Source organism: Microcaecilia unicolor, chromosome 10, assembly GCF_901765095.1.
Source record: "Microcaecilia unicolor chromosome 10, aMicUni1.1, whole genome shotgun sequence".
NCBI lineage: Eukaryota > Metazoa > Chordata > Amphibia > Gymnophiona > Siphonopidae > Microcaecilia > Microcaecilia unicolor.
In genome coordinates this window covers 32,058,560-32,072,716 of record NC_044040.1, presented here as the reverse complement: position 1 = coordinate 32,072,716, position 14,157 = coordinate 32,058,560, and the positions used below count along the sequence as shown (strand labels likewise).

The 14,157-nt window shown below is 42.2% G+C and overlaps 1 protein-coding gene across 1 annotated transcript in view; it reads right to left on the bottom strand.

The window, feature by feature from the left end:
- Positions 1-14,157, bottom strand: part of LOC115478627 (V-type proton ATPase subunit S1-like) — a 134,963-nt gene that overhangs the window by 21,093 nt on the left and 99,713 nt on the right. The window contains exon 8 of the mRNA XM_030216112.1: positions 8,764-8,817. Coding sequence (XP_030071972.1) covers positions 8,764-8,817 — 54 coding nt within the window. The remainder of the gene's footprint in view (positions 1-8,763; positions 8,818-14,157) is intronic.

Below are 14,157 nucleotides of genomic sequence, written 5' to 3'. Positions count from 1 at the left end.
CATTCATAATTTGTGTTCAAAGTATCTTCCTTCAGCCTTGACACATTCATGAAGTCTTCGACGCCACTAAGCTGTTGGTGCAATGAATTCTGGGGTTTCGTTAATTAACAGCTTAACAGTTTTGCAAGCTCAATGCAATGGAGCTCCATCCTGTTGAAAAATAAAGCACTCAGAAATGTCTCAAATCTCAGGCAGAAGTGTCTGCTGCAGTACGCTAACCACTGTTACCACATCCTCCAGCAACGAGTTCCAGAGCTTAACTATTCTTTGAGTGAAAAAATATTTCCTCCTATTTTTTTAAGAAGCATTTCCCTGTAATTTCATTGAGTGTTCCCTGGTCTTTGTACTTTTTGAAAGAGTTAAAAAATTGATCCACTTTTACCTGTTCTACACCATTAAGGATTTTGTAGACCTCTTCATGTCCCCCCTCAGCTGTCTCTTTTCCAAGCTGAGTGGGACTCACACTTTTTTTTGGTCACATTTGTACCCCACGCTTTCCCACCCATGGCAGGCTCAATGTGGTGGGCAATGGAGGGTTAAGTGACTTGCCCAGAGTCACAAGGAGCTGCCTGTGCCTGAAGGGGGAATCAAACTCAGTTCCCCAGAACCAAAGTCCACCACCGTAACTACTAGGCCACTCCTCCACTCATTCTACACCATTAAGGATTTTGTAGACCTCTTCATATCCCCCCTCAGCTGTCTCTTTTCCAAGCTGAGCGGGACTCACACTTGCATGCGTAACTTGTCGATTCACACACTTATGTGAAAAAAACAGAGGGGAAAAGAAAACAGACCCGCTTCCAAATAAATCACATAAAATAGAAAAGGGAAGGGGAACACAAGTGTAAGTGGCAATGGAAAAACTGGTAACAACAACTAAAAAGGACACCGAAAGACAATGAGGCGTCAGATGCATGTATCATGGGCTATCGGACCTCTTATAGCCGCAGCTAGTTCAGATCCTAGCGCCTCTTAGATACATCAATCACTTGCCTCAAAGTCTTCAGCACCTATTTCAATTTTTATAAAACAATTTTTGAATTAAATTGTAAAATTAAGTTGTAACATTACCTCTAGAGGGAGTAATTTTATAAACCTTTTTTGCATGTAAAATGCTGATTTCAGCGCATAAGAGACCTCTTATAAAATTGTCATGCCTAGAAGTACCCAAGGTGCAGGTTGGCATATGCTTGTTGAATAGGTATGTTCAGGGGTGAAGGTCATGGGCAGAGTTGCAGTTTACATGTGTATTTTATTAAAAAAAATGCTCTAACATTTACACCTGCTCAAGAGCAGGTATAATGCCCACATCTTCAGCCTAGGCGAGATTTCTGCAGGATTTGTGTTAGTATTTTAGAAAGACCAAAGGTGCCTAGGAAGGGCATTTTTGATATAACGTCTAAGTCCAACTTTGGACATTTTGCTAAAAACGTCCTAAATTCAAGTAGGGAATAAAGCCACTTTCAACACAGAAAAACGTCAATCTTTTTTTTATTTTTTTCAAAAATGGCTATTTGCTAGATGTTTTTGTGTTTTGTGCATTTAACTTTTTGATCCATTTTCAGAAAAAAAATGTCCAAGTGTAGTGATGATATTAACGCCTGAATCTTCATGCAGGATATATGCTGTTAATGTCGGCTAGCGAGCAATTTGTGCTTTCCCTCTCTCTTTAATTGAAATCAATTCCTGAAAGTATTTCTTTGTTTCTTGCCCAATATTTGTGGTCAATGTGATTGGCGAAATGCTTTCTTTGGGGTTTTTTTTAATACTTAAATGAAAAATCCTAATATCTCATACATTTGTACATGATAAGTACGTAAGTAATGCCATACTGGGAAAAGACCAAAGGTCCATCGAGCCCAGCATCCTGTCCCCGACAGCGGCCAATCCAGGTCAAGGGCACTGGCAAGCTACCCAAACGTACAAACATTTAATACATGTTATTCCCGAAATTGTGGATTTTTCCCAAGTCCATTTAGTAGTGGTCATGTCCTCTAGTTCTACCTCCTTCCCATCTACGGAAAAGGTTTGTTTGTGGATTAATACCTTTCAAATATTTGAACGTCTGTATCATATCACCCCTGTTTCTCCTTTCCTCCAGGGTATACATGTTCAGGTCTGCAAGTCTATCCTCATACGTCTTGTAACGCAAATCCCATATGAATGTAATATTGAAAATTATAAATAAAATTTAAAAAAAAAATGTCCAAGTGAAAAAATGCACAAAATCAAGCCATTGGGATGTAAGAGGAGCCATCATTCTTAGTAGACTGGTCGCACAGACATCCCAGGAGAGCAATGGGGCACTGCCATGGACTTCAAATAAATGCTCTTAGGTACACATGTCATCGTTGCTCCCTTATCTTGTCTGCTGAGCCCCCCCCCCCCAAAACCCACCACTCCCAACTGTACATCACTACAATAGCTCTTATGGGTGAAGGGGCACCTATACAGTGGGTTTCTGGTGAGTTTTGGAGGACTCACAGTTTCCACCACAAGTGTAACAGGCAGGGGGAGGTATGGGCCCAGGTCCACCTATCTGCAGTGCAATGCACCAGTGTTCCTTCTAAGGAGCAATCTGCTGCGTGCAAAACGTTTTTCAAGCAGTGAGTGTTGAAAATAGCCCGCCAGTTAAAAAAGAGCAGGGTGGGGGTGTCTGCCCCCCTCCAGCTATCCACATGGTCCATCTGCAAAAAGTCAAAAGCTGTTCCAGTTGGATAGACAGGGCCTTAAACAGTGGAGGATAAAACATTTTTTAAATTTTTTTATTTTTTTACTTATTCAACAGCTTTTTATTTTATTTGAAAGCTTCCCATATGTAGATATAAATATCATGAAATAAAAACTGAATATCGCTAAAACAGTTTCAAACAGTAATACACGACCAGATTTCAGTGAGGATATCTTGTTTACTGATGGGTTTACTTGGAAAGCCTGGTGTTATAAAGACTGGAAGTAAAATTAAACTCTCCATTCATTGGGGCACATGGAATCACATCTTCACGTCTTCTCTTTTGTACAAATGGATTATTCCGTTTTGAGCATGTTTCAGGGACAAGAGTTTTTCATAAGTCAAAATAATAAAAATGAATATTTTCTTTCATGCAGATCTCTCATTTGTTTAAACATAACTAAATGGGCTATAAGCCACTAATGCAGTCCATTGGTTTTCTTATATTTTGTGCTTGTGATGACTTACACTGTGCCAAAACTGGAAATACAGTGATACAGAATAATAGAATTCAGTAGCATCCAAAATTTCTTAATTAACATTATAGTTATGTTCACATTTGGGTAATAACTGAGAAAATGCTGTTAAAAAATTATATTAGAAAGCATGAAGTCGACTTGGTTAACTTCTGCTGTATATCAACCAGTAGTAAATAGTAGTAATAAACAATATTAAGTGTATTTTTATAATATTATAGTTCTTTTGTGTACAAGCCAGCATGTTGAAAAATATAACTGAGATTAAATAAAAATGCTACCAGTAATAAAGAACGGCAACATGGATGCAGCAGCCTGTCTCCTGTTTCATCTGACTACTACTACTACTATTTAGCATTTCTATAGCGCTACAAGGCATACGCAGCGCTGCACAAACATAGAAGAAAGACAGTCCCTGCTCAAAGAGCTTACAATCTAATAGACAAAAAATAAATAAAGTAAGCAAATCAAATCAATTAATGTGAACGGGAAGGAAGAGAGGAGGGTAAGTGGAGGCGAGTGGTTACAAGTTGTTACGAGTCAAAAGCAATGTTAAAGAGGTGGGCTTTCAGTCTAGATTTAAAAGTGGCCAAGGATGGGGCAAGACGTAGGGGCTCAGGAAGTTTATTCCAGGCGTAGGGTGCAGCGAGACAGAAGGCGCGAAGTCTGGAGTTGGCAGTAGTGGAGAAGGGAACAGATAAGAAGGATTTATCCATGGAACGGAGTGCACGGGAAGGGGTGTATGGAAGGACGAGTGTGGAGAGATACTGGGGAGCAGCAGAGTGAGTACATTTATAGGTTAGTAGAAGAAGTTTGAACAGGATGCGAAAACGGATAGGGAGCCAGTGAAGGGTCTTGAGGAGAGGGGTAGTATGAGTAAAGCGACCCTGACCTCCTTGGATTCCTGCAGTAGGCAGCGATTCACAGTCAGAGGCCATCTCCTTGGCTTTCTTTCTGCCGCATCCGCATCCCCCCTAGTAGAGGGCGGGACATGGCAGGAGGAAGGCCATGGAGACCGTTTCTTCCTGTGAATCGCTGCCGGCTGCAGAATCCTGTAAGTGAGGCCTGCAGGGAGGAAGGGAAGGGAGAAAAGGATTTCTTTACTGCAGGGGGGGGGGGGGGGGGGGACATTTTAGCGTTCCCTCTGAAATGAGCACACATTGATCTTAAGTGAACAATGCTCCTGATTTGTATGAGTGATTGCTCATGCGCTCACCTTAGAGGGAACACTGCACCCACCACTAGACTACTCCAGGGACCTACATGCTGCTCCAATAGACCTACAGGGCTTTTTTTGAGGGGGTACTTGGGGGTACTGAGTACCAGCACCTTTTCTGTTGTCTGCTAAAATTGACCCATGGACCCCAAGTTTTAATGAAAGAGCTGAGTCTCTACACACCAATTCTGCCTTGTCATACATTCTGTGACCGGTTGCAGGGGGCTTGGCTATTGTGCGGTGGGTCCCTCAGTGATTGCCCCACCCCTGAAGAGTGGCCTAGCATTTGAGTACCGGCACCTTTTTTACTAGGAAATACGCACTGCCTGTGAATAACATTTAAGGCTAGCATAGAGACTGGTAAGTAATGTTTTAATCAAATTTTAGGGGGGTGGGAGGGGGTTAGTGACCACTGGGGGAGTGGAAGTCATCCCTGATTTCCAATGGTCATCTGGTCTAGACTAAAATGTCCACATGTTAGGAACGCCCAGATCCCACCCTTAACATGCCCGACACGCTCCCTTGTGATTTGAACGCATTTCTGATGGACTTCATAGAGAAACAAACGTCAAACAAAATGAACAGTGGATCCAAAAAATTCCTCTCTCAGATGGTGTTTCTTGAACAAAGTCTTTATTCAAACCCGACATCTCAGAGAGGAATTTTTTGGATCCACTGTTCATTTTGTTTGGCTTTCGTTTCTCTTGTGGAGAGGTCACCTTCTGTAGGTGTGCACTTCATAGAGAAACAGTTAAAAATTGGTTTTGAAAATAACAATTTGGACATTTTTGTGAGAAAAATGTCAAAATGCAGATTTATGCCACTTTTTGGATGTTTTTCTCTTTTGAAAATGAGCCCTAAATGTCTTTATAAAAATAGGCATCTTCTCTAAACCTATATGTTCTGTTATAAAATTACCTTCACTGACCTGCATAAAAATGTAGTGGAGATGATCTTAAAGTGCCTACCTAAGGGGGTCTTTTACTAAAGCTTAGCTCGAGTTATCTGCAGTAGTTCCCATTTTATTCCTATGGGACCTGCTGCAGATAACTTGAGCTAATCTTTAGTAAAAGACCCCCTAAGGGATCTGGGTTTTTAGTCTTCCCACAGTACACATGCATGAGATAGATTTGCAAATCAGAGTATGTATTTATTGGGTTTTAGCTCACACCTTTTCAGTAATAGATGAGATACATTCAGTATTTTCCTGTCCTAGAGGGCTTACAACCTAGGCTTGTACCTAAAGCTATGGAGGCTCAAGGGCCTTGCCCAAGACCACAAGCAGCAGCTGTGAGATTTCAAGCGGGCTTCTGTGGTTGGCAACCCACTAGGCTACTCTTCCACTCTGTACTGAAATATCTCTCAGTCTCATACACATTCACATTGGACACCCTGAAAAGCAACGTTTTAATTTTATTATTATATTATTATTATTATTATTATTATTATTAATTATTTAATTACTTGTCTTTTACAAGCTCAAGGTGAGTTACAAACAGGTTCACAAGTTGTTGGCTGGGCAGATCCAGAGAACTGGGTTGGAAACCCCTGAGCTGTATACATTTAGATAGAATAAAAATGCCCCATAATAGATTATAAATCTCTGTCATATTTTGCTCCTGTTGCATTCCATCAGAAATATCAATGGTGTGTATGGTATGGACACTACTTGATTACTTCGCATTCAGGCCACTTATGCACCTGCTGATTGTTTTTGATTCATCTCCATATACAAACCAAAAGCAAACGGGGCAGGATTAATCAAACAAACAACAAACACTCATTCACCTTTTGCATCACCTTCTTGTTTAGAATAATTATATCTGCAAATAATTTATATATTTTTTACATGTTTATATATGTATGTTATTTTTTATATTTTTTTAACACTGTTGGCGTCTAGCTGTGACTCCTGATGAAGGCATAACAGCCGAAATGCGGACCATGTCAGGTCCAGGTGACTTATGCGATCTTATAAGGAGAGTAAACTTTTCAGAAGATATTGGACTTCCATTCGTTCTATAGAACATTCCTCCACTCTGTTTGTTGCTTGTTTGTCTCCATACATACCATTGATATTTGTATAGCTGATTGCAAAGTTAGAAGGACTTCTGATGCATGTACATACGCCGAAACACGGCCGGGTCGATTCACCTTTACACATGTTTTCCTTGATTTGGAGTTTACAAGTTAATTAAAAGCTTCTTATGCACTCATCGAATCCTGTCTCCTTTGTTGTCTCACTACCTTCTCTGTTGCCGTTATAGAACAATACCATTTACGCGTAAGATTGTGAGCTCAGCGATATTCTATAACATAGGCACACAACTCGTTTGCTACATAAATGCGAGGGGATGTACACATGGGCGGAGCATGGGCAGGCCCCATATTTGTATGCATAGCTTACAGAATACTGAAATTTACATATTAAGGTGCCATTTAGGTGTATACATTTATTATTTATTAGGATTTATTTACCGCCTTTTTGAAGGAATTCACTCAAGGTGGTGTACAGCAAGCATAAGTCAAACATAAGCAATAGACAATTACAGCAGTAAAAATATTCAAATAACAATACAAAGTATGGCATAGTATGCTACATTACAATGTCAACACAGTGAAACAGACAGCATAGGGTATAAGCAAAGATGGAACATATAGATACATAATATAAAGAAACAGGAGTAAGAAAATAAGGGGAGTAATTTAAAGAAAGTTGCATGAGGTCAGAAAGAAGCTTGATTATCATCTTAACTAGGCTAGGAGTGGATAAACAAGTCCTGCTATAAGTATTGTAGCTGGCGTCACTCCTTATGTGTGAGACTAGCAAGTCAATTACTTTGTCCATTAAAGACCTGGTTGAAGAGTCAAGCTGTCATCTGCTTCCTGAAGTAGAGGGAAAGGGAAATAGGACTTGATATACTGCCTTTCTGTGGTATTTTGCAACTACATCCAAAGCAGTTTACGTATATTCAGGTACTTATTTTGTACCAGAGGCAATGGAGGGTTAAGTGACTTGCCCAGATTCACAAGGAGCTGCAGTGGGAACTGAACTCAGTTCCCCAGGATCAAAGTCCACTGCACTAACCACTAGGCTACTCCTCTATGCCTTTGTGTTAAGCAAAGCCTTTCAGGGAGTGAATTCCTGAGTGTGGGGACTACTCTGAAGATGGCTCTCTGGTGAGAATCACATCGTCTGATGTCCTTTGGAGAGGGTGTGGTTAGGGCTACTCCTGGGGAGGACCTTAGTGACCTTGGTTGTGTGTAGAGGGAGATCCTACTATGGCATGAGTGGGAGTGCCTAAATGATGGGGCATAAATGTCAACTTACTCTAGTATTCTAGAATGGAATTTGGGTGCTGCAATACAATGTCTCCCTGATATTCAGCTTGCTGGTCACCTCCCGCTGAGTATCCACAGTTAGATGCTAAAATGCTATTTAACGGGCCAAGAGATGTTCTTGGTCGGTTAAATAGTTTTGAATATCAGCCAGTTAGTGTTTAGCACACTGCATCTTGGCGACTAACATTTCATACCCTTTACAGAATTAGAGCCATCTCACTAAGACAAATATGCATGGTTCCAGCACTGCTGGAATAAACATCAATTCGACCTTTCATAACATATGGAACATAATGTTGACATTTTCATTTATGCCCATACTAGAGCAACAGAGATTAAGTAGAATTTATTCACTTGGTTAAATATATGCTCATGTCTATGGTGTAAGTACATGCTGACGTTTGTTGAAAGTGCTTACCCTACACCTTGGATAACCATTTTTTGCATTTTGTTTTGGAAAAACCTTTTACCTTTGCATAACCTACACTATAAGACTCCTGAAGAAGGCGCTTTGGTGCCGAAACACGGCAGCTGTGTCGAATCGTTTGGTTATTTGCAATAAAGAGTACTATTTTGAGCAAGCATCTCCCTTGTTGCTCTTTGGAAGAGCCAGCCTACCCCACTCTTTGGACTTCTTTGTCGACGCCCGTAGGGACTGAGTATTCCTCCACTTTTAGTGGGTTTCACACACTGCGTAACAGTGACATTTATAGCTGGATTTTATGGCAATCAACTAGATGTTCCACATCTGATTTCATGTTTAGCTAATTGTAAATCTATCAATTAAGAAAATCTATGAATTAAAAACTGAGACTGCATATGATCAAAGAGATGCTGTGTGTTCCAGACTTTTCTTATATAGGCACTGACAAAGCTATACTTTTTTTTCATGTTATATTCATTTGCAATATTGACACAAGAAGGTTCATCTTTATCAAATCACAATTTATCAGCAAGACATTGTGATAAACAAAATAAAAACAAAAATGAAAACATACCTTACTTCTAAACTCTTGTTTATGTTCTGTAGATTAGTATATTTTAAGGACAATCTGAAAAGGAAAAAAAAAAATAATTGTAAAATAAATTGCAGACACCTTCTGTGAATCATAATTACTATAAAACCTTATGATGCCAATCAAGCAACGTTTAAGAACTTAGAAAAAAATCTGAAAAAACTGTGTTCTGGAATACAGCTCAGAGAAGAAAAAGACAACTGAGATGAGTTATATCCTTAAATAGAAATATTTTTGGCTCTCCAGAGAAACCTGAGAAATCTCTGGGTGCTGGCCCCTTCCCTTCTATTTTCTGCAGCCTTCCTATGTGTGTGTGTGGGGGGGGAGGGAACAACTAGAAGGGAGGGGCTGATTAGAGTAGCTCTTCTCTGATGTATGCACTCCGACCTCATCCCTTCCCCTCCTATTTCCTTCACCAGAAGAAGGAAGGGGTGGGATTAGGACACAGAGTAGCTCTTCTGTCCACTGATTTATTCACTCTCCAATCTCATCCCCTCCATGCCTGTTTCTTTCATCACAGGAGTCTACTCTGTTCCAGATTCAGCCTCATTCCTCCCTTCTTGTCCCCTGAACATTGCTTAGGAGAGAGAGGGGCCTGGAGCAGGAATCAGAGGACTGATCTGAATAGAATGAGATTCTTCACAACTAGGGTTACCATATGTCCGGATTTACATGGACATGTTCTCTTTTTGAGGACATGTCCGGGCAACCGGGCAGGTTTTGCTAATCTGCAGATTGCTAGCCTCCTCTCCCCTTACTTACTACTGCCCTGGTGGTCTAGTGACCTCTTCCGCCTTCGGGGCAGGAAAGAGCCCCCTCTTTCCTGCCTGGAGCACTGCCCTGCATGCATCCTTCCTGTTCGTGATCTCGGCGCCGATTCAAAATGGCCACCGAGAGTTGAAGTGACCTCGCGAAACTTCAATGCTCGGTGGCCATTTTGAATCGGCGCTGAGATCACGAACAGGAAGGATGCATGCAGGGCAGCGCTCTGGGCAGGAAAGAGAGGGCTCTTTCCTGCCCTGAAGAGGTCACTAGACCACCAGGGCAGTAGTAAGGTAAGGGGAAGGGGGTGTCGGGGAGGGGGAGTGACGGGATGCGTGACAGGGGGGAGGGGGACATGTGACAGGGGTGGAGCAAGGGCGTGAAATGGGCGGAGTAAGGGCATGAAAGGGATGGGGCGTGAAAGGGGTGGGGCGGGTGTGAAAGGGGGTGGGGCATGTGTCCTCCTTTTGGGGGGACAAAATATGGTAACCCTATTCACAGCTCAATAATTACTACTACTACTACTAATCATTTCTATAGTGCTACTAGACATATGCAGCGCTGTACACATTATATGCAGATCCTTTCTCTGTCCCTAGAGGGTTCACAATCTAAGGTTTTGTACCTGGGGCAATGGAGGGTTAAGGGCCCCTTTTACTAAGTCACGTGCGTGTCTATGCGCACCCAATGTGTGCCAAAATGGAGTTACTGCCTGACTACAGCGTGGCTCTTGTGGTAATTTCATTTTTGGTGAGCATCCGATATGCACGTCTGACGGATATGCGCCAAGTGGCATTTGATGCGCGTAGGTCATTACTGCCTGGATTCTTTATCAGTAGGTCAATGGTTGGCGGTAAGGTCTCAGACCCAAAATAGGCACATGGCAATTTTGATTTTGCCACACGTTCATTTTCGGCAAAAAAAGAGGCCTTTTTACAGGCACACTAAAAAATGGACTGGCGCGCGCCTACACTACCTCAAGCCATTTTTCAGTGTGCCTTTGTAAAAGGACCTCTAAGTGACTTGCCCAAGGTCACAAGGAGTGGCAGTGGGCACCAAACCCAGGCTGCCAGGATCAAAGCCTGCTGCACTAACCATTAGGCCACTCCGCCACTCCAAAAAGTCTTAGGTAAGAGGGCAGGAACTGCATCTACTATAGACTGTGGGTCATTAGACTATAGAGATCATCCGTATAAATGGAGCATCTATCAATACAACTGTATACAAGAAACCAATGGAGAGGAACAATTTATTCCATTTTGATAGCTTTGACCTACAGAATCTCCCAGAAGAGCTAACTTTTCGGCCATTTTTTCAATCAGGAGGAATTGTAATATCTAAAAAGACTTCATCGGTAAGTCAATAAAAAAGACAGGCATCTTATACAGGTAGAGTATATGCATCCTGAAATATCATATAGTAATTAAGCAGAGAAGCGTTATTCATTCTGCGAGCAGTGTTAACAGGGATCATCTCGCATTGCCTAATCAAAGTCAATACATTCATGAAAATAATCCTACAACATTGAAACAGCCTTTCAGCTTTTCACTGTTTTACTTAATGTAACAAATGGATATCAGATTGATAATATTTGTTTAAACAAGCACATACAACTGCTGCTCCTTGTGATCTTGGGCAAGTCACTTAACCCACCATTGCCTCAGGTACAACCTTAGATTGTGAGCCCTCCTGGGACAGAGAAATATCCAGAGTACCTGAATGTAACTCACCTTGAGCAACTACTGAAAAAGGTGTGAGCAAAATCTAAATAAATAAATATTTGAGATTCTACATGGAATGTTGCTACTATTTGAGATTCTGTTGCTACTATTTGAGATTCTACATTTACTACTACTACTATTTAGCATTTCTATAGCGCTACAAGGCATACGCAGCGCTGCACAAACATAGAAGAAAGACAGTCCCTGCTCAAAGAGCTTACAATCTAATAGACAAAAAATAAAGTAAGCAAATCAAATCAATTATTGTGTACAGGAAGGAGGAGGGTAGGTGGAGTCAGGTGGTTACAAGTGGTTACGAGTCAAAAGCAATGTTAAAGAGGTGGGCTTTCAGTCTAGATTTAAAGGTGGCCAAGGAAGAGGCAAGACGTAGGGGCTCAGGAAGTTTATTCCAGGCGTAGGGTGCATCGAGATAGAAGGCGCGAAGTCTGGAGTTGGCAGTAGTGGAGAAGGGAACAGATAAGAAGGATTTATCCATGGAGCGGAGTGCACGGGAAGGGGTGTAGGGAAGGACGAGTGTGGAGAGATACTGGGGAGCAGCAGAGTGAGTACATTTATAGGTTAGTAGAAGAAGTTTGAACAGGATGCAAAAATGGATAGGGAGCCAGTGAAGCGACTTGAGGAGAGGGGTAGTATGAGTAAAGCGACCCTGGCGGAAGACGAGACGGGCAGCAGAGTTTTGAGCCAATTGGAGAGGGGAGAGGTGACTAAGTGGGAGGCCAGCAAGAAGCAGATTGCAGTAGTCTAAATGAGAGGTGACAAGGGTGTGGATGAGGGTTTTGGTAGAGTGCTCGGAAAGAAAGGGGCGGATTTTACGGATGTTGTAAAGAAAGAAATGACAGGTCTTGGCGGTCTGCTGGATGTGAGCAGAGAAGGAGAGAGAAGAGTCAAAGATGACCCCAAGGTTTCGAGCCGAGGAGACAGGGAGAATGAGAGAGCCATCAACAGAAATAGAAAACGGGGAGAGTGGGGAGGTGGGTTTGGGGGGAAAAATGAGAAGTTCGTTTTTGGTCATGTTTAATTTCAGGTGGCGTTGAGACATCCAGATAGCAATGTCAGACAAGCACGCTGAAACTTTGGTTTGGATGCAAGGTGAGATATCAGGGGTAGAAAGGTAGATTTGGGAGTCATCAGCATAGAGATGGTAGGAAAAGCCATGGGATGAGATTAATGAACCAAGGGAAGAAGTGTAGATAGAAAAGAGGAGGGGACCAAGAACAGAACCCTGAGGTACGCCGACAGGCAGAGGGATAGAAGTAGAAGAAGATCCACCAGAGTGAACACTAAAGGTGCGGAGGGAGAGGTAGGAAGAGAACCAGGAAAGGACAGAGCCCTGGAATCCAAGTGAGGACAGGATATCGAGGAGTATGCTGTGATCAACAGTGTCAAAAGCAGCGGAAAGATCAAGAAGAATGAGGATGGAATAGAGACCTCTGGATTTAGCCAGTAATAGGTCATTGGAGACTTTAGTAAGAGCAGTTTCGGTTGAGTGGATAGGGCGAAAACCAGATTGTAGTGGGTCAAGAATAGCATGTGAGGAGAGAAAATCAAGGCAGCAGTGGTGAACAGCACGCTCAAGTAATTTGGAGAGAAAAGGGAGGAGGGAGATGGGTCGGTAATTAGAGGGACAAGTAGGGTTGAGTGAAGGCTTCTTAAGGAGAGGTGTGACCACAGCATGTTTAAAGGCAGTAGGGACAGTTGCAGTGGAAAGTGAGAGGTTGAGAATGTGACAGATAAAAGGAATAAGAGCAGGTGAGATGGCATTAAGAAGGTGGGTGGGAATGGGATCAGAGGAACAAGTGGTACATTTTGAGGAAGAAAGGAGAAGTGTAGTTTCCTCTATAGTAACTTCAGGAAAGGAGGAAAAAGAATGAGGGGAAGGAGAGAGAGGGGAACGGACTAGTGGAGGGAGAGGTGGCGAGGTAGAGAATTCAAGGTTTATCTTTTGAACCTTGTCGTGAAAGAATTCAGCAAGGGTCTGAGGAGATAATGAAGGGGGAGTTGGGGGAGGGGGCACCTTGAGGAGAGAGTTCAATGTGCTGAAGAGAAGTCGAGGGTTAGAGCCAAGAGAGTTGGTCAGTTGGATATAATAATCCTGTTTGGCGCATAAAAGAGCAGATTGGAAGGAGGTCAGCATGAACTTAAAGTGTAGGAAATCAGCAAGGGTCCGAGATTTCCGCCAGAGGCGTTCGGCGGAGCGGGTACAGGAACGTAGGTAGCGGATATTAGAAGTCAGTCAAGGTTGGGGTTTTGTGCACCTTATAGGGCGGGTCATCAAAGGTGCAAGAGTGTCTAAGGCAGAGGATAGAGTATTGTTGTAAGAAGAAACAGCCTCGTTGACAGACGTGGATGGTGCCACAGTAGAGAGGAGGTTTGAAACATGGGAGGATAGAGATGAAGGGTCAATATCATGAAGATTCCTAGATAAATTAGATATAATAGAAAGGGACTGGGAGGGAGGAGATTTAAGTGTGAATGTTGCTATTACTGCTGATTCTACATGGACTGTTACTGAGTGGAGGAGTGGCCTAGTGGTTAGAGTACCGGTTTTGTAATCCAGAGGTGGCCGGTTCAAATCCCACTGCTGCTCCTTGTGAGCTTGGGCAAGTCACTTAACCCTCCATTGCCTCAGGTACAAACTTAGATTGTGAGCCCTCCTGGGACAGAGAAATATCCAGAGTACCTGAATGTAACTCAACTTGAGCTACTACTGAAAAAGGTGTGAGCAAAATCTAAATAAAATAGATCCTGGCAACTATTTGGTTAAATAATATGAACAAATACAGTCTGTTAACTACAGAATGATAGATTGGAATTACAGCAGAGTAATTCTGTCTTTACAGATGATGCTATAAGACTGCGATTTTTGATGCTT